We start from the raw sequence: 21,877 nt of genomic DNA, 5'->3' as shown, positions 1-21,877 counted from the left end.
GAACACTATCATTCCCCAAATACACCATCTCTAAAGCTGCTCCTATTAAAAAACTCCTGCCCAAATTTTAAGAACTTTAAAAATATTTTTTAAAAACTAATCTAAGAGAATGTGTTTCCTTCTTGTCAAACATGATCCATATGTATTGAATATAATTTCAGGGTTCACAGCCTTCTGAAGTCCATCTATGGAATCTTGTTTAAGAATCCCTGTACTCTTCATCACTGTACCCTAACAAGTATCTTATTAACTGTTCTAGTTGACCAAAGAAATACAGTGACCCTTTACATTTTGGTTTCAGAGTTTTAAGGATCAATTTCAATGATGTAAATGGCATTTGTTTGTTATGTGATTTGAGAATAAACAGTTTAAATACATTTTACTTAATGATAACATGCACGATATTATTTAGGTTCCTATAATATATATTAAGTGCAAATAGGTTTTGAACCTTGTAATGTCATTAAAATGATACCCACAAAATTTTGATACTCCATATAACAGCTAGTTTGGTATGTCACTGGCTATGGCAGTTTATAAGCTGCTGCAGGTTTACTGAAATGATAATCAGGTATTTGAAATTAGATAATGATGTTTTTTTAAATTAGTTTAAAATATTCAACAAAAAGTTTATTTATACAAAAATATTAGGCTACTTTTAAAAATACTTCATATTTTACTTGGGAGCTTTACTTTGGTTTTCTGAGAAGCAGCATGGGACAATGGAGGGAGATCTGAGTTGCAGGGCCAGGTCAGCCACTTACTGGCTGTATGCCCTTGGCCAGGTCACTTAACATCTGAGCCTCAGTTTCCCAATATGCAAAACAGGGATGATAGTACCTCTTGTACTTAAACATGGGGCTATTGTATTAAATGAAGTAATATTTTAAAATTTGTCATGAAAGCTGTAAAGTACCACACATCAGTATCATTTTGTATATTACATGTTATAACTTAAAAAAATTATATGATCACTCATGTAAGTATTTCTTATGTAACTGCTAGGTAATAATTAGAACCAGCAGTTTAGAACAAATAAAAACAGTTCATGAGCAATGTTATATGGAGCTGTAGGAACTATTCCCTTGCCCTTGTAATATAATCATGTCTAATATATGCTATTCACATGAATGTCTGGGGAGTACAAACTGACAAGAAAAAACTCTCAAGGCCTATACAACACACTGCATTGTATTAACCATATGTATAGCCTCCCCTCAGAAACAGAAGGGTGATTCCTGCTCCTAGCTGTTGTTTTTCATAAATTTTAAGAAGCATAACTATGGAAATTTAACCAACCACTGGCAGACATTCGTGTCATTTTTAACAGTCTCCATTTGAATAACTCCATTCGTTCAAAACTATTCATTGAGCCCCTACATAAAAGCAGTTAAGGAGCTAACTAAGATTATTTCATTTTGAATAAATTTTAATAACATAAATTCTTAAAAAATGTGTGCTGAAATATAATTTGGGGGAGGTACATGCTGTCACAGATACCATGGGGAAACTGACTTTCTGCAGATCAGAACACCTAGAATCTCAGAATAACTCACAACCATTAGGAATACTGGCTCTTTCAGATAAAAAAGGAAGATAAAACCCAGGCAGCTAGTTCTAAATTTCTTACAAGCTACTTTTTAATATGTTTGTTTTGTTTATTGTGCTTATCACAAATTTGCATTTGCATGGCTGATGGGATTCTTTCAAAGCCTGCTGACACTTCTACTGGTTTTAAATGATCATTTATATTTTCCTCTGAATTTGGTTGTACGTGATGTGTTTTTCCAGATGTTCTTAAAGCAAACGCTATTGCCTGATGTAGGAATACATGTGCAGATGAATCTACTCCTCTGGATACATTTCTCTGGTTGTAAATCTGCACTGATCCGTGTATACTCTACCACTCTCCTATGACTAACAACACAGATTTAGAAAGAGCTATTTGTGGAGAGGTGTAGTCCCTGGTCTGGAACTTCTTGTCCAAGTAATGCCAAATGGTCCTTGCCAAGATCATGCAAATGAGTTAACCTGGCCAGCACTTTCTCTCACATGAAAGTCCTGCTAGCAGAGCATTATCAACACAATTACCCTACAGTGAGCCTACCTTTTAAATCTAAAACCATTTTCTGTCAGTTAAGTATTATAGTTTTTTTCCATGCTTGAAACATATAAATTACTATTTTATTTTGGTCTGTGTAAAACACTGTACAATACCTTTGGTAACAGATATACCAGTTAACCTAAAAACATGCAACTCTTCAACAATTAAATCCATAATCTTAGTTTTATCCCTCACTCTAGCATTATTTGCAGTAATTCATTTAGTTATAATCCTTATGATTTCTAGCTTCAATATATGAAAGAATTATCTGTGGCATCTGTGACTTTAGAAAATGAATATATATATTTCACAAATATTAAATTTTTAACCTGATACAACTAGAGAAAACAAAAAAGGATTTTTAAATATAACAATGCCTCATTTATCTGGTATCTGATGGGAATAAGTACTAATATTTTTAAAAGATTTTAAATTGTTTTAAAGACAATCTCAATCAATTTTACTTTTCAACTTATAAGAAGTACGCTCAGAAGAGATCTGATTATTTGGTTCAATTCCATTGAACCAGCATTGAGGGCCAGAATTTAAAGGCATTTGTGGGTTTTCTAGGCACAAAAGCTTTGCATATTAGCATCAAATACTCTCCTACAAATGTTTTAAATCTTATGGTCTAAAATGCATACACCACCAGAGTGGTCATGGCATTTAAGTGAAATTCTTATGTGGGAAAAGAATGCAATATAATTAACTAGTCAAGCTTTTCCAAAGAGATCTAAACTATGGCCATTTTTTAAAAAGAAAAGCCATGTTTCAGAGTCTCCAGCAATGAAGAGAATTGTGGTGTCCTGGGGCTCGGGTTTGGATCCTAAGTCTTCCTCTTATCAGCCGAGTAATGTTGAGCAAGGTGTGTCCTCTCCCCGCACTGTGACTTTCTTCTGTGTAAAAACGGGAATGAAACCTACCTTGCACTAGAACTGTCAGGATTAAGTTACTTTTGTGACAGTGCCAAGCCCCATGCCTGGTACATACACAGAGATCTATAAATGTTATGTTTTCTTTCTATTGCCTGTCAGACAAGATTGAAAAATTTTGTGAAATCCAAACACTGTAAATATCCAAATACCAGAGAAACAAAAAGATGAATTAACAATCCACTCTACCAACTGAAGGACTGCTGAGCAGAATGAATAAAATAACAAACTGACACAATTAACACACTCTCTAACACTTTGGGAACTTGATAGAATTTGCATTTTTTGTAATGCTAAAAATAGTCATTAAACTACTCCTTTTTTTTTTTTTTTTATAATTTTATTTATTTATTTATTTTTCCCCCAAAGCCCCAGTAGATAGTTGTATGTCATAGTTGTACATCCTTCCAGTTGCTGCATGTGGGACGCGGCCCCAGCATGGCCGGAGAAGCGGTGCGTCGGTGCGCGCCCGGGATCCGAACCCGGGCCGCCAGCAGCAGAGTGCGAGCGCTTAACCGCTAAGCCACCAGGCCGGCCCTAAACTACTCCTTTTATAGATCACAAATGCCTATAACGTTAATTAAGCAGTAACTATGTAACAAGTTCTGAACTAAGTACTTTAGAAAGATTATATTATTTAATCCTCACTAGCAAGTGGCAGAACCAGGATTTGAACTCAGTAATCTGATGCCAGAGCTCTTAATAATCGTATTATCTGTCTACCTATTAATAAAATGTGGCAAATTTCCTTTGCTGAGAATAACCAACATTTCTTAACCTCTCATTAATTTTTTTTTATAACATGAAATGCCCATTTTTGATAAAGGAAAGAATTTAGACGTTTTCCAGATGAAAAGCTCATAAGTATTCTGCAAAATATTAGAGCATATTAAATCTGAATCTGAATCTAAATCACAATCTGAGTCTAAATTAAAGTTATAAAAAAATTAAATTCCAGTCCTGTGTAATATTTAAGTATCTGTTATACTTACATAGAATATATACTTTGTACACAGTAAGAAGTCAACAAATACTGATTAGCTATTTAGTTACAGCAGATAAAGCATCAAATTAATAATGTACAAAGGTTTTCCACAGTCAAAATATTTATTTTGTCAGTAACTATAAGCTTTCTCTGGGCGTGAAGAAGGCTGTCTGGGTTATGGGCAATTCAAGTGTTTATTTTCTGGCTGATATTTAAAGGCAAATAATTAAGCAGGGAAGAGAAGTAAGATGACTTTCAGATATTTTTTTAAACAACAACAAAGATGACCAGCAATGTAGTGGGTAGCCCCCCTGCCAAATCCTCTTGCTGCGCCCACAATGGGCAGGCTTCCTCCAACTAAAGATGCCTGGTATCTTTCATCACTTGTCATTACGTAAAATTATTCAAAATTCATATTAGTATGTGAAAAACTTTTCTGTTGAGATTACATATTTTCAGTGGGCCTTGCCAGTCATTTAGTGAAGCAACAATTTAAAAAATATAAATATGTTTGAAATTGCTGAGTACAGAACTCACATCATTATAATCTTATGTTCGGCCTCTGGAACTTGATACAAAGTTAGATTTGAGTTCAAAGTAGGGAAAATTGAACTAAAACATGTAAAAGTTTTTGTGGGGGGCTGGCCCCGTGGCTTAGCGGTTAAGTGCTCGCGCTCCGCTGCTGGCGGCCCGGGTTCGGATCCCGGGCGCGCACCGACACACCACTTCTCCGGCTATGCTGAGGCCGTGTCCCACATACAGCAACTAGAAGGATGTGCAGCTGTGACATACAACTATCTACTGGGGCTTTGGGGGGAAAAAAATAAATAAATAAAATCTTTAAAAAAAAAAAAAAGTTTTTGTGGGGTTGTTTGTGTGTGCACGTTGTTAAAGAAGGTATAATTGCTTAACCAGCTACTCTTGTTTCTCTTACTAGAATATAAATAAAACCAGATCACAATCCAGAAAAACTTGCTTTACCACAAACATATCAAATCTGTATTGGGCTACAAGGAACGGAGAACTAAAATCTCTTCTTAATACATGTTATATTTTAGATAATAAAGTGTATACAGTAGGATCTTCTCATGAAATTTTGCTCTAGAAAAATCTCCATTTTGAGGTACTGCCATATTCCTTTATCTGGTTTATTGTTTCTCTGGCAGATTCTGTCAGCATCATGAGCCACACTGAGTACTTATTCTGTGTAGTTAGACTTATGAAGCAAAAAGCAAAAAAAAAAAAAACCTTGTTTGCTGAAAATAGAAAGTGAAAGAAAAAAATGAAACCTCATCATTTCTCTAGTTTATCAGTAAATAACTGCTAAAAGGGAGAGGGGCAGGCAATTATTATATGAATAAAAGATGATTAATTATACATCATTCTATCATCCCACCAACAGTATATATCATAATTTTAAAAGATTATAGTGAATAAGTGGGTCATTAACCTGGAACACTATAAAAACAACCCAACAGTAAAGATAATTAAACAACCAGTAATAGTCCAGTCAAATGAAACATTCTTAATGAATTCCAACACTTGTCATATATTTAAATTAGCTAGCTAGAAAATATTTTTTAAAAGTCAGTAATTCAAATGGAAACTTTATATTGATTTAAAAAGTCTGATACCATCAATTTGGATCCAGCTCACCTTACTGTAAACAAGAGGTAGAAAAATGAGAGTCAGTAACTAAAAGCCTGAACAATCCAAAATGGATAACTGGATTGTAAATAATTAACATATATACTTTCTATGAAAAACTAATCCCATATTTTACAAAGGCACATCTACTCCCCATGATTCAGTTTCTACTTCTGCATGGTCTTGTAAACAGAAGATTTAAACAAGTATAAGATATCAGATTCCATCTATATGCAAACTGACATGTTAATTACACATTACCTTACCAACTCATTAAAGCTGATGGCCCATGGTGCTTTATATATCAACACTTTGTATTTACATTTAATTGCACATATCTGAAAGTAATGAATCTACTACAGAGTAAAACACAATTTTCTATGTATATGTTTCAATGATTTTGATTGTCCTCCAATTTAGAAATCACTGACACTGCTGAATGAAACTAAGTTCCATAATATGGTAACTTGAGTACAGATGAATCCCCATCTTCCAGTGATCATTGAGATGGCCAAGGAAATATAAAGAAAACCTTTATTAGCACCAAAACCTTGGGAACAGTATCAGTGACACCACACATCCCAAACCTCCAGGGATTTCTATAACATAGTAGGTGAAGAACCAATATAGGGAAAGGCAAACCCACCATACTTATTGAATGTAAAAGACCAACTCGTCAGTCTGGGAGACAACATCTAACAGAAAGCACAAAGGACGGACTTTAAAGTAGGCAGTTAAGTGCAAGACATATAATAAGGATGCCTCAAAGGCCTCTGGAAAGTGAGATATATATCAAAGATTTAACCCAGTCACTCATTACCTAAGAATTTACACTAAAGAGAAAACTGGACACATAAATATGCAAAGATATATGTTTAAGTATGGTAATCACTATAATTAATAATAATAATAATAAATAAATAATAGGGAAAACGGAACAATTTAAATATCCATTAATAAGAAATTGGTATATGATTTTACCCAAATAATGGAATATACATATATGTAAATTTTCACTGACACGGAATGAGCTCCATAATATACTGTTGAAGGGAAAAAAAAGCGGATTAAAAATAACATATATTATGAATAGTTATACACATGGAGTGAGAGCTGCAAAAATTATCATCAAAATACAAATGGGCGTTGCCTCTGGGTGGTTGGATATTTGATAATTTTTACTTTCTTCTTTATAATTATTAGAATTGCTTAAATTTTCTAAATAAATGTATACTGTCTTCGTAATAAGAAAAAAATTCTCTTCATGTTGGAAAAAGAAAGTATATTTATTTTTAATACCACAAGTCCATTTGAGAGAAATTCTCAAGAAAATAATTGGAAACATCCATGAAGATATAGATTCAAAGATGATTATCATAGAACTTTTTATAATAGTGAAATATTGGCAACAGCCTAAATGATCAATGGTGAATTTGTTAAATAAACTTTAGAATAACTATAAAATGGCATACTATGACGCTATTAAAAATTAACACAAAGATATATCCATTACTAGCTCAGTGACCTTGGAAATATTACATATCCTCCAGGTATCAGTTTCCTCGTCTGTAGAATAGGGATAAAAAGAACAGTTATCTCATAATGCTTTATGTGCTATTGTAATAGGAAACAAAAAACATGATGTTTATGAGCTTCTTTCGATATCACATCCCCTATTTCAAAACCCACTTTGCTATATGCTTTTAAAAAATATTGCAAGATCAACATTCAATTTGGCCATCAATCAAGTTAAGAAAATATGAATCTAAGACCACAAAGGCAATGAATACCAAAGTTGAAAATAGGAAATTCCTGCAACTTCTAGCCTATTTTTTAAAAACTCCTATACATATTCACAAACTAAGCTTATTTATTCACCTATACATGTAGAAAAAATAGTGATGGAAGATAGAACCAGACTGATCTGTATGCCTGTGGCACTGAGACAGGTCCCAATAAGCAGTCGCCAAGATAACAGTGACAGAGGGAACTGGCAAGCCTACTTAATTGAACAAAACAATTTATATATACATACCAGTTAACTTCATCAGTTTTACTATCATTGTACAAACATTTATTTTACTGCTTTAAATAGCTGAAACCAACCTGCCATGGTCTTTCCCAATCGAGTGGAATAGGAAAGGCTCCAAGCCATGTTCCTACAAAACTAGAAATGGTAGTGATCTGGAGACTATTCTCCCAAACAGATGTAACTCTGTAAAACACAAATATGTAAATCACTGGTGGTATATATCTTAGTTGCTGGAGAATTAAACAAACAGGAGCATAAACTAACACTATACATATATGTTCTGTTCTTTTAAAATTAGCATCTCAAATTGACATAAAAATATTTACCATGAACTATTAACAATTAATTCCAATTTTCAGTTAAAAAGGTAATATATGCACATGGTGAAAGTCAAACAATACAAAAGAGCATTTGCAATGAAAGCTAAGTCTTCTCCCACCCTTTCCAGAGCAACTGCTATTAGCAACTTAATCCATATCCTTCCAGATATTTTATGCATGCACAAATACATATACAGTTTTGTTTAGAATGATACATGCTATGCATATTTGCAAATATGCACACATATATGTATATATCCTTCAAAACAAAACTCAAATGCATCATGTTATAAACCCAGTTTTGCTGTTGTGTTTTCCCTTAACAGTTATACTAGATTCCATCATATGGAGGGAGTATTATTACTCAACTAGTCCTGTGTATGGCACATTTCATTTAAACAAATCAACTCTATTTGGTGGGGCAAGAGTAGAGAACGAAAGCAAAATATTTCAAAAGATCCAGTGATTCTGCCCACCATGCTTATTTATTAAGTGCACATCTTAGAGTGCAAAGGTGGAAAGACATAATTCTGCCATTCTCTTAGATCTTAGTTTCAGCCTGTCTCTCATAGCATTACTTAGCTGCGTAGAACATGAGCCTGGTTACAGTAGAGTAAAACCCCACCACAATGCAGTAATGGGGGGTCCAAATATTCAATTGTTTAAAAATACGAAGTTGACTTATTACGAAGTTTATGAGAAGCAGTTTCTTCCAGCTAGTGTGGAAAAAGAGGAAAACATTTGTTTTGTTAGATGACTTCTTTCATTAGAAATTGGCCAATTACTACACACAAAATGTACACTGAATTAAAGAAGTCCCAGATGACAAGTCAGTTCATAAATCAATCCTTCTATCACCTGTCCATCTCATTACTCCCCCTCCCCACCTATATAAAGTAAGAGCTTTAACTTGTTTCTATTGAAAATTGAGGCTGGAAGAAGGTTCGAGGCAATCACCACATATCCAAATTTGTGTTATTTGCTGGGCTTTATTATCTTTTTTTATTTTACATAACACCTATAAATGCAAGTATGTTTCTTCAACTAACATTCAACAGATCAGCGATCTGTTCCAATCTTGGGAAAAAACTGGCAAGTTGAACACAAAGAGAGAACTGTACTGTTGGGCAATTTAAAGGATTTTCTAAGGTAAATTTTGACTATACGTGGCTGACAAATGTTGACTAGCTTTTACTTAACACGCAACTCCTCTATTTGCAATCCATAAGTGATGTGCCTAGAGACATAAAGTGTGGTAGATGTTGAGAGCAGAGTTTACTTTCTGCTGGGAAGAGTTTACTTTTTCCATTTTATGGAAGAGGAGGAAGTTCAGCTGGATTTGGAAGAACTGGTAGCATTTACTCTTGAAGAACTAGAGAAAGAGCTGTATTGCAGGTAAAAAGGACATAAGTAAAATTGGTTGAGGCCAAGTAGAAGACCGGAAAAGTAGGTTAGAGTTAGGATTTTTTTAAGAAACAGCTTTATTGAGTACAGTAAAAACTTGCCCCAGAAAATCTTTTTCCAGCCATACAACTCACTCATTTAAAGTGAACAATTCAGTGTTTTTTAGTATATTTACAGAGTTGTGCAACCATCACCCCAAAATGAAACCCTTTGCCCATTAGCAGTCATTCCTCATCTCCTCTTCTCCCTAGCCCTAGGCAACCACTAATCTACTTTCTGTCTCTATGGATTTACCCATTCTGACCATTTCATATAAATGGAATCATATAATGTGTGGTCTTTTGTGACTGGCTTCTTGCACTTAGCATAATGTTTCAAGATTCATCCATTTTGTACCATGTAAAAATTCTTTTGTATTGCCAAATAATATTTTGTTGTATGGATATACCACATTTTATTTTTTCCATGCATCAGTTGATGGATATCTGCGTTGTTTTGACTTTGTGGCTACTATGCATAATGCTACTATAAACGTTAATGAACAAGTTTTGTGTGGACATATGCTCTCATTTTTCTGGGGGACAGACTAAGGAATAGAATTGCTGGGTCATACAGTAACTCTACGTTTAACATTTTGAGAACTGCCAGACTGTTTGTCAAAGCAACTAAGCCATTTTATATTCCCCCCAGCAGTGTACAAGTGTTTCCATTTTTCCACAACCTCCCTAACACTTGTTATTATTGATTATAGCCATATCAGTGGGTGTCAAGTCGTATCTCATTGTGGTAGATTTAGGGTTAGGACTTTAGAAAAGCCTTAAAGGTCAAACTAAAGGAGCCACTGAAGGTTTTAAATCAAGGCAGCAATATGATCAGAGCTATGTTTCATTAAGATTTATGTACGTGTCTTATCTAACCTCTAAGCTCCAAGTTCCTAGGGCTAAGGGGCAAGATCCATGTCTTCATATTTTTCATCATTAGAGCACCCTTGTGGCCATCTTATATTTGTTATAATAAAAAGTGCAAACATCCAAGAGGATGTCCTCTATTTTGTTTGTTTGATGTGTCCAAGAATGTTTAGATCTTACACATAATAAATGTAGAAAAAATGGAACCAAGACCTAGTTTAAAAAACACAAAAACTCTAGAGCCTCTCTTTTTAAAATTAAAATTTTACGTTTATCAAAATAGCATATATAAACACCTTTAAAGTCAAAGATCACAATTAGACTAGTAATAATAATAAGAACTCCTCCCTGCATCCCTCCCCACTCCCGATTTCCGATCCTGAGGCAGATACTTGCAACTCTTCACTGTTTCTTCTATGTACTTCAAATTTAAAAGAAGATACATTATGTGTAGATTTTTCAAGATTTAGTTACTTTCTGCTTTCTACAATGGAAGAGGATTTAGCGTTCTACCCACAAGCCTCCCATCCCCACATACACATTTCTGACTCCTCATCCCCTCTTGGACAGTAACATCTCCTCTCAGCTGAATCAACAGCACAGTATATACCTTATTATGAGTATGAAAATATTCATCACAGCTGAACCACACAGTAAACCACAATTATATTTCCCTTCTTACAGTTAATTTTTAATTTTCTTTGGATGTTAAGAATTTCCTCTTTTTTACCCTCCATTTGCTAAGGTACCTGTCACACAATCATCCTCAAGTATTCCAAAGAAACTAAACATCACCTCTCAATGCTTGTTGGTGCTCTTTCTCTCTCTTTCTTTTGTGGAGACACTTCACCTGCTCCAAACTGGACTGGGTGCTCGCCAAGCCTAAAGCACAGCTGTATCCTGAGTTCCCTACACCACCATCTTATGAATTCCCTTTGCCTATCTCAGCGCTTTGGGGTCTCCTGCTCCCTGGCTTCTGAGACTCCCTCCTTCTATTTTCCTTTTTCTTTCTTCAAAGCATCTCCTTCAATAGATTCTTGAGAAAGGGTACACAGAAAATAGATTTCAGATGCTTAAAGTCTGAAAATGACTTTACTATAATTGTTGGAAATCATTTTGCCTCAGAATTTTTTTTTTTTTTTTGGTGAGGAAGATTAGCCCTGAGCTAACATCTGTTGCCAATTCTCCCCTTTTTGCTGAGGAAGATTGGCCCTGGGCTAACATCCATGCCCATCTTCTTCTACTTTTTATATGTGGGACACCTGCCACAGCATGGCTTGATAAGTGGTGTGTAGGTGCACACCCAGGATCCGAACCTGTGAACCCCAGGGCCACCGAAGCAGAGTGCATGAACTTAACCACTACACCACCAGGCCAGCCTCATGCCTCAGAATTTTGAAGGCACTGTGCCATTGTTTTCCGATTCCCAGCTGAGAAGTTCAGAGCCATTCTGGCCCCCAGTGCTCTGTAGGTAGCACGTTCCCTGCACCAACCTCTCTGGGAGCCTTTGTAATCATCTCTTTATGCCTGGTTACCTAAAATTTCACAATAATGCATCCTGGAGTGGGTGTCTTTTCATTCATTATGCTGGAAATACATGGGCCTTCTTAATCTAGAATCTCAGATCTTTTGGTTCTTGAAATTTTCTTTTATTTAAAGACTTCTTCTGCCCAGACCCCTTAAGAATTTTCTGTTTTTCTTGCTCTTTTGCTGGGAATATTTTCATTATGAATTAATCTCTGATTTTCTTACCTTTTAATTCATTTCCCATATCTTTGCATTTTTGAGTAAGGGATCTTTTCAACTCTGTCTCTACTTCTGTTGATTTTTTTTTCCTATCATATTTTTAATTCCCAAGAGCTTTCTTGTTCTCTGAATATTCGTTTTGATTGCCTCCTGTTCATATTCTATGAATGTCAAAAAATATGTTTTTTTTTAAAGTTATCTTCTGGCCTTTATATTGCTTGTGTTTCCACTGAGTTTCTTTTTTATTGTTTTCATTTTAGAGGTGTTCCTCAAATGTCTAGTGCTTCTTCACTCCTCATTTTACTTAAAAGTAAAACAATATGAAATATCCAGAACAGTCAAATCTAGAGACAGAAAGTATTTTAGTAGTTGCCTGGGATGGGGAAGTGGGGGAAGGAGAGAAGGGTGGGAATGGAGGATGATGTTAATAGGCATAGTTTCTTTCAGGGGTGATGAAATGTTCTATAATTAGATTGTGGAGATGGTTACAAAACTGTGTCCATGCTAATAACCATTAAATTGTACACTTTATTTATTTTTTTTGTAAGGAGGACTAGCCCTGAGCTAACATCCGATGCCAATCCTCCCCTTTTTTCTTGAGGAAGACTGGCCCTGGGCTAACATCCGTGCCCACCTTCCTCTACATCCGTGCCCCTCTTCCTTTATAGGGACACCGCCACAGCATGGCTTAACAAGCGGTGTGTCGGTGTGCACCCGGGATCCGAACCTGCGAACCCCGGGCCACCACAGCGGAGCACGCGCACTTAACCGCTGCGCCACCAGACGGCCCCTAAATTGTACACTTTAAATGGGTGAGTTTTATGATATGAAGTTATATCTCAATAAAGTTACTTTTAAAAAAGCAAAAAGAAAGTGAAACACTAAACAGGTGCCTGGATGTTCACTGTGCATGAGTAGCACGATTCAATGGGGGGGCTTCACTGTACCAGGGACTGGGTAGGAACCTTGCCTTTCAGAGAACCCCCAAACGTCAGTATCTGTAGGTTTTTCTTTTGTACCATTTTCCCCAGGAAGAAATAGTTCAATATTCTGCCTAAATGGTATAAGCCTGGCTATCAGTATTCTGGGCCGAGCAGGTGAAAAAGACTAGGCATACATAAGGTGAGGACTCATTGTTCAGTACTTAGACTAATTTAATCCTTATTCCCTGAGGAGGCTGTAACAAATAGGCTTAGGATCTGGGGATAGCCAGAGTAGCTAGGGGTACAATTATATTTTCTCCATCTTCCCCTCCCCCACTGTATAACTTCTATTGCTTATATCATTTTTTACAGTATTTATATTCTGTTCTGAAACCTTAATTCATTCGATTATTTTCTTGATATAGTGAACCTTCTTAATATACAAACTGAATAATTCCTTCATTTGGGAAAACTGTCTGGTAACATACCTTTGAATTAGTTTTTGTTTTTTACTTTAGGGGCACTAACTAGTCTTAGGTTGATCTCCTTTGTCTGTCCTCTATCATTTCTTCTCTAATTGCTTCATTCTTCCCAACCCCCTCTCTACCTCTCCTTCATTTAGATTAGCTCAAACCTTTCCTCCAGGCTAGAATTTGGCTCTCCAACTTATGTTTCTAATTTATCTGTAATGGTGTGGTTTGGAGTCTCGATTTATTTCATTAATTCTGCAATCTCCTTCTCCCCCTCATTTTGCTTCCTTATCTCATCTTTAGCTCTTATTTTATTAAATTCATATCCTTAATAACATTTGTCTATGGTAAACTGTGGAGTTTTTTTGTTTGTTTTTGTTCCTTGTGTAGTCTTTTCTTCCAGGCTGAATTCCTTGTGTTCTGCATTCCTTTTTCTTCTTCTTCTTCTTCTATAGTATGTTTTTAGGGTTAGCAAGCCATTTCTTTTCATCTTGCTCACACTTCACATGGGCAGGCTGCCCAGACTACCTATTTGTTCAGATACAACGAGTGAATTATCTCTGAAGCTGTCTTCCCATCTTAACTGGCACCAATTTTTCCTGTCTTGAAGCTGCATTTTGAGGACTGAATGTTATTTTCTATGCAGTTTTCTGAACATGAGGCAGAAGGAGAGAATGGAGGCAGGGCAAGGGAAATGCTATCTCTGTGATTTAATCAGTAATATTCAGCTGAAATTTAATAAATGATGGGTCCATAAATAAAACTTTTAAAAATTTTTGACCAGGGCTTATGCACCCCGTTAGAAATCAGATGGAGCTGCTATAGCACAATCTGCCTCCTTGGCAGAGCCCAGCAGGCAGCAGCCCTGGTAGGTTGATAAAAACTAAACAGCCCTGATGGGGATTCAGGGAAACTAACACTCTGTTAGTAGACAGATAGAGATAGAGATAGAGATATATAGACAGAGACATACCTATAAGTATATAGGTATACCCATATTTTTCAAATTAAAACTTTAGTTAGGCAATGTCTACCAACTTCTGATCTAGGAATTCTACTCCAGGAATCTAGTTTACAGAAACCCTTGCACAAGTCTACAAAATTACATGGTACAAAGACATTCATAACAACATTATTTATAATCATGAAATTTGATGAAAACCTTCAATAGGAAATTAGTTAAATAAATCACGGTACATGGAATACTTGTAATGACGATTAATTGCCCAAGATTCACCTCATCACTGATGATTAGACTAATTAAATCATGGCAATTCCATTCTCTTTCCTGATGATTAGTTTAGAAGACTTAAGGAAAAGCTACTGCCATCTCATACCAGCCCAAGGATAAGAACCAGGAGAATCAATGAGAAGCACAGTCACAGCTTGACTATCTGTATCTAGAACCACAGAACCTTTGTTATGTGAGATGATGTTTCCTTATTGTTCAAACCAATATAAGCTGGAGTTTTCCATTCCTTATAGACAGAGATATACTAAGGATACTATGCAGGAAGAGGTACATCATACACATATACAGTTAAAGACATTCTTACTAAGTGAAAAACAGGCAAGTTATAAAGCAGTGACTAGTATAACCATTTTTGTTTTAAAATTACATATATGTTATATGCATAGCCAAAATTAGAATATATTAAATCTCTTAGTAATGACTGCTTCTTTGATAGGATTACTAGGATCTTTAACTTTTCCATATTTGTCTATTATTTTAATTTTTACAATATATAGTCTTTTGTAATAAACAATTAAGATAAGAATAAATAAAATATAAATTCCTCTCTATTAACTAATTTTTAGTAGCACTGACATTGGTTTATTCTCATAAGTTGCCATAATAAAGTCACCTGAATTCTGTGATTATTGCCTAATTTTTTCATAGTTAAAGAATGTATACACATAGGCAATAGGGCTGAGAATAAATGGCTCACTGTTCTGTGAACAATCTTAAAAAGTGACTAAAGCAATATTACACATCAATCTTCATGACAACGAGCTCCAAGTAACTGTCCACATTATTTGACTCCACTGAAATTTATTATATCAAATATTAATTAAAATAAATAGGCCATTTTGAATGCCTTTCACGGGCCAGACCCTGTATCAGGTACCTGCGGAAGTTAACAGTGAGCACTGTGACCTGGACAGGCTGTCATCAAAACAGTGCTTGTTGACATGGAGTTGATCTTTTTAGCTGTTGATCTCTTCACCTAAAACAGACACCACATAACTCCTTCTAGTTGCTAAAGATATTTTACAGAATTCTTATATAAACTTTTCCCTTCCCCACCGAATGAATATTAAAACCAATGCCTCTTTGCCACTAAATTTTTGTGCCCACATTAAGGCTAAATCACCTATTTCTTTCATTCATTCTCTTTTCACTCTTAATGTCCACAGTGTTTTCTTAATATAAAATCCATTTCAATACAAAGATGAGAAAAAGAAGCCTTTGTCTACACAAATAGGTTTTACTGACTATCTTTATCTGGCAAGATAACCACAGATTCAGGGACCTATTCAGAATTTCAATTTTTTTAGTTCACCAAAAGTGATAAGGTTCTGACTTAAACATTCAAATAGCAGCATAAAAGAACCGATAAATCAGAAAGCAAACTTCAATGAAAAATATAGATTATTTACTTTTCTTATAAGAAAGTCTAGAAATAAAAAAAAAATCCACAATAATTATAACACTAAGGCAACAAATTGAATGAAACTACTACAAATTGAGTATATTCAGTAATAAAATACCAAAAAGAAGTTGGCAGAATTTTTTAAGAAACCGAATGACTTTTCTACCTTCAAGTTTCTTTAAAACAGCATTCTTTTGTTTTGTTTCTTATCTGGAATAACTTTACATTTACTTTGAGGAAAAGGCTTGTTAAATTAGTGTCATATAATTATGTATTAAATCTCAATAGCATCAGAATTGGTCCTTTAGTCTTGGGATCTTGTTCCTACACAGTCTCCAGAGCAAAGCTTTTGTGTTTCTCAATCTTCATCTGATTATCATCTACTCAATATTAAAAATGCAAATAAATACATTACAAATCAGGACATAATAATTATTTCACTTAAAAATAGTATAAAACATTTATATTGATTCAACAGTGAGCAAGATGTCAGCCTAATTCAAAATTAGCCTATTCACACTGAACATCTGAATTAGTCATATTTCAATAATAATAAAAGGGCCAGCTTTAAATACATAAAACAAAAAAAACTCTACCATATTTTATATACTAAAACACAGGATGAATAATAAAAATATTTAAAGCTCTAAAATCTTCAATCAGTACTTTTAAGGTATTTTAAACACTTTTAGTGCATTAGAACTATAGCATAAGAACTTCAATTTCTGTTGTAAATTATTATTGAGTAGGAAAAAACCGAATTACTCATGTTTTGTACAACCTCCTTAAATAATAATAGAATTCTTTGAAATTAAAGTTGTGACAATATAAACAACGCTAACCATATATTGGGACAATTTCAAAACAATACACAAGTAATTGTTTTTGTGGGTATTTCATATTATCACTGCAGAACCACCAGATCTTTGAATTTTTAAACAAATATTGCATAAAAGTAAACATTTAAGAAGGCCAACTCTAACATTAAACAAGTTAATCTATCTAATTACTTGCTACCTCATTCAAAATTTGACATGATTTATATACTAAATTCTTCCAGTGTGATAAAAGTGCTAGGGAAGAAACTGAAATTATCCCTAATGTATGGTGGAGATACGAAGACTTAAGTTTCCCTCTCATGGCAAAGTTTAAGTTAACTTTACACTAAACAAACTGAAAAAACTGTTCCTCCTTCTCCTTGGCTGTCTTTGCCCTGAACTCTTTGGTCTGTTAACTAAACCAGGAAGAAGTACTAAGACAACCATCGTCAGGATTGGAAGTATAAAACATGAAAATGAGGGGCTGGCCCGGTGGCGCAAGCGGTTAAGTGCGCGTGCTCCGCTGCGGCGGCCCGGGGTTCGCCAGTCCGGATCCCAGATGCGCACCAATGCACTGCTTGGCAAGGCATGCTGTGGCGGCGTTCCATATAAAGTGGAGGAAGATGGGCACGGATGTTAGCCCAGGGCCAGTCTTCCTCAGCAAAAAGAGGAGGATTGGCAGATGTTAGCGCAGGGCTGATCTCCTCACAGAAAAAAAAAAAAACATGAAAATGCTCCCTGACATTTGTTAATCCATTTGACAAATGTTTCTTGAGCATCTACTATTTGATTTCACTCATTAGGTCACTCAGTTCTGACAATAACCCTGCAAAGTATCTATCAGTATTATTCTAACCACATTACAGTCAGCCCTTTCTGTCTGTGGGTTCTGCTTCTGCAGATTCAACCAACCACAAATCGAAACACCTACAATGGTTGCACCTGTACTGAATATAGACAGACTTTTTTCTTGTCATTATTCCCTAACCAAGACAGTGTAACAACTATTTACATGGTATTTACATTGTATTAGGTATTATAAGTAATCTAGAGATGATTTAAAGTATGGGGGGGATGTGTGTAGGTTATATGCAAAAACTACACCATTTTATATAAGGAACTTGAGCAGATTTTGGTATCTAGGGAGAAAAGGGGGTTACAGAATCAATCCCCCAGGGATACCAAGGGATGACTGTACATATGAGGATCTGTGAAGTTAAATAGCTTGCCTAAGATCACCTGGCCTCTAAGTAATGAAGACAGGGCAGGGACTTGTTTTCTGACCCTCAATTACTAGAGTCTCCTAACTTCCTTACCATCAGATGATCTGGATTCAAGTCCCAGCTCTACCTCTTACTGACTATAGAGCTTGCTCAAATCACTTAACTAGTCAGCTTTTTAGTATCTCCATCTTGAAAATGGTGAAAATAGGAGTATCTCACTGGATTACTCTGAGAATCAAATGCCATAACATATACGAAAATGCTTTAAAAGTTATTAAAATATTGTTGCATTATTACTATTTCATGCCATGCCCCGTGTGTTTAAATAAAATGTTTTGTATTACAAATTGACTGTTTTTAGCCATAGTCCTCTAGCGACTGAACTGTTCTCTGGTTGTATGATAGAAATTTTAGAAGAATAATTTTTGCAGTCTACTGCAGCTTAGGTAGCATCAAAGAAACCTAACAGCTTCTTGATACAGACCTAACTTTCAATAACCATAAAGTAAGTTAAGTATTGGCAAAATCTAACTCATCATAATTTTCATTTTGACTATGTAGTACATTAATATGGTTTACATTTCAAAAGACACCAAAGGGTAGTCAGTGGAAAGTCTCCTTACCTTCTCTCCTAGCTTCTCAGATCCCCTCCCCAGAGACAACCAATGTTTTATCAGTTTCTTATGTATCTTTCCAAAGATATACAGGTATATCTATTCTCTCCTGCCAACTTTTTACAGAAATGGTAGCATCTTACACACATTTCTTCACCTTTCTTTTTTCCACTTAACAATCTATCAGCAAATAAAGAGTTGGTTGTTTTTTTAAACAGCTGCATACTATTCCACGGTATGGATTAAATTTAACTTAATCCATCCCTTATTAAAGGACATTTAGGCTATTTTCAATGCTTCAAGGAGTAACCTTATGCATTCAACATTTCATAGGTGTGCAAGTATATCTCTTGGATAAAATCCCAGAAGCAGAATTGTTGGATCAAAGATGAGTATTTGTAATTTTTATAGATATTACCAAACTGCCCTTCATAGAGTTTGACCCAATTTGCATTTCCATTAGCACTTACTTCCCCAAACCCTTAACACTATGTATTATCAAACTAATGGATCTTGGTCAGTCTACTAGCTGGAAAATGGTATTCCTCTTCCTACAATTTTTTGTTTTACTTTTGTTATAGATCCTTCTGAGAAGGGATAAAGGGCTGATAGGTATGAAAAAAAAGATGACAAGAGATTTATTCTGCATATCTCAGAAGATTCAAAAGGCAAATTTTATAATTTTTTTTTTTTTGGTGAAGGAGATTGGCCCTGAATTAACATCTGTTGCCAATCTTCCTCCTTTTTTTTTTTTGCTTGAGGAAGATTAGCCTTGAGCTCACATCTGTGCCAATCTTTCCTCTATTTTGTATGTGGGTCACTGCCACAGCATGGCTTGATGAGTAACATAGGTCTGCGCCCAGGATCTGAACCTGCAAACCCAGGCCACCGAAGCAGAGTGCGCTGAACTTAACCACTATGCCACTGGGCCAGCCCCAATGTTTTTTTTTTTTTTAATTTTATTTATTTATTTTTTCCCCCAAAGCCCCAGTAGATAGTTGTATGTCATAGCTGCACATCCTTCTAGTTGCTGTATGTGGGACGCAGCCTCAGCATGGCCGGAGAAGCAGTGCGTCGGTGTGCGCCCGGGGTTCCGAACCCGGGCCACCAGCAGTGGAGCGCGAGCACTTAACCGCTAAGCCATGGGGCCAGGCCTTTTTTTTTTTTTACCTAGCAGAAAATAACAGGCGTTACTGCAAGATATGGTTCAGGCTTAAATTACAAACAGGGTTAAAACAGGCCCAGAAAAATGCATACATATTAAATTCATGTAAGTTACTAAGAAAAACTGAGAATAGTTTCTCTGTTTCCCTTGAGTTTTAAAGTCTGATTTTTTTTTAATTTTAAAATATTAAGAATTTATATATACGATCAGTTCTGCTACAATGCTTGTTTTGAAGACTCAAATTTGTTTCAATTTGATTTGTACTTTAGGGAACAATATGAGCAATTTCATCTGTGAGAAACACTAAGTGAGCACAGAAAAATGCATCCAGTTGCACAGGGCAACATATGAATGCACAAAACATGCACACGTCTTAAACATCTACCAGCTAATCAAGACACTGTGGTACTGACGTAAGGATAGACATATAGATCAATGGAATAAGAATTGAGAGTCCAGAAATAAAATCATGACTTTATGACCAAGTGATTTTCGGCAAGGGTGCCAAGATCACTCAAAGGGGGAAAATAGCCTTTTCAACAAATGGTGCTGGGACAACTGGATAGCCACATGCTATCCAGTCAAGTTGGACCCTTACCTCATACCATAGACAAAAGCTAACGCAAAACAGATCAAAGACCCAAATGTAAGAGGTAAAATTATAAAACTCATAGAGGAAACACAGGAATAAATCTACATGACCTTGGATTTGGCAGTGGATTCTTAGACATGACCCTAAAAGCACAAGAAACAAAAGAAAAAAATAGTTAAATTGGATTTTATCAAAATTAAAATCTTTTGTGCTTCGTAGTGCACTATCAAGAAAGTGAAAAGACAACCCACAGAGAGGGAAAAAATATTGCAAATCATGTATCTGATAAGGGACTTGTACCTAGAATATACAAAGAACTCTTACAACCTAACAATAAAAAGACAACCCAATTAAAAAATGAGCAAAGGATCTGAAGAGATATTCCTCCAAGGAAGATATGCAATGGCCAAAAGGCACACGAAAAGATGCCTGACATCCTTAGTCAGCAGAGAAATGCAAATAAAAAACACAATGAGATAACACTTCACACCCACTAGGATAAAAAGTCAGATAACAACTGTTGGCCAGGATGTGGGGAAACTGGAACCCTGTGGTAATGTAAAATGGTACAACCACTTTATAGAAAAGTCTGGCAGGTCTTCAAAAGTTTAAACATGGAGTTACCATATGACCCAGCTATTCTACTCCTAGGCATATACCAAGAGAAATAAAAACATATCCACACAAAAACCTGCACGCAAATGTTTATAGCAGTTTATTCATAATAGCAAAAAGTGGAAACAACCCAAATGTCCATCAATTGATAAATGGACAAATAAAATGTGGTATATATCCATATAATGGAATGTTATTCAGCCATAAAAACGATCAAAGTACTGATACATGCTACAACATGGATGAACCTTGAAAACATTATGCTAAGTGAAAGAAGTCAATCACAAAAGATCACCTATTATATGATTCTATTTTTATGAAATGTCCAGAATAGGCAAATCTATAGAGACAGTTAAGTAGATTAGTGGTTGCTTAGGGCTAGGGGAGGGAGGATAAAGAAGTGATACCTAAAGGGTACAGGGTTTCTTTTTGAGGTGATGAAAATGTTCTAAAATTGACTGTGGTGATTGTTGCACATATCTGTGAATATACTAAAAACCATTGAAGTGTACACTTTTAATAGGTGAAATGTATGGTATTTGAATTATATCTCAATATTATTTAAAAAACCCATCTCCCAACTACCTTAGTTCACCTCTTGTGTATGAGCCACACCCTCCACACCTGGCCTTAACTTTCCATCAGATTTCAGACAACCCTCCTTTATCACTTAATAATAACTCACAAGAGGTAACCCTCCCCACTTCTACTTCCAAAAGCAAATT

At 35.4% G+C, this 21,877-nt stretch overlaps 1 protein-coding gene across 3 annotated transcripts in view; it reads right to left on the bottom strand.

The window, feature by feature from the left end:
- Nucleotides 1-21,877, bottom strand: part of PIGF (phosphatidylinositol glycan anchor biosynthesis class F) — a 33,598-nt gene that overhangs the window by 4,888 nt on the left and 6,833 nt on the right. For all 3 annotated transcript variants that reach the window (XM_004436686.3, XM_087436817.1, XM_087436816.1), the window contains exon 5: nucleotides 7,775-7,883. In XM_004436686.3, coding sequence (XP_004436743.1) covers nucleotides 7,775-7,883 — 109 coding nt within the window. The remainder of the gene's footprint in view (nucleotides 1-7,774; nucleotides 7,884-21,877) is intronic.

The sequence above is a fragment of the Ceratotherium simum genome, chromosome 11 (genome assembly GCF_057802395.1).
Source record: "Ceratotherium simum simum isolate JZ-2026a chromosome 11, ASM5780239v1, whole genome shotgun sequence".
Lineage (NCBI taxonomy): Eukaryota > Metazoa > Chordata > Mammalia > Perissodactyla > Rhinocerotidae > Ceratotherium > Ceratotherium simum.
This window is presented reverse-complemented; position numbering and strand designations above follow the sequence as displayed.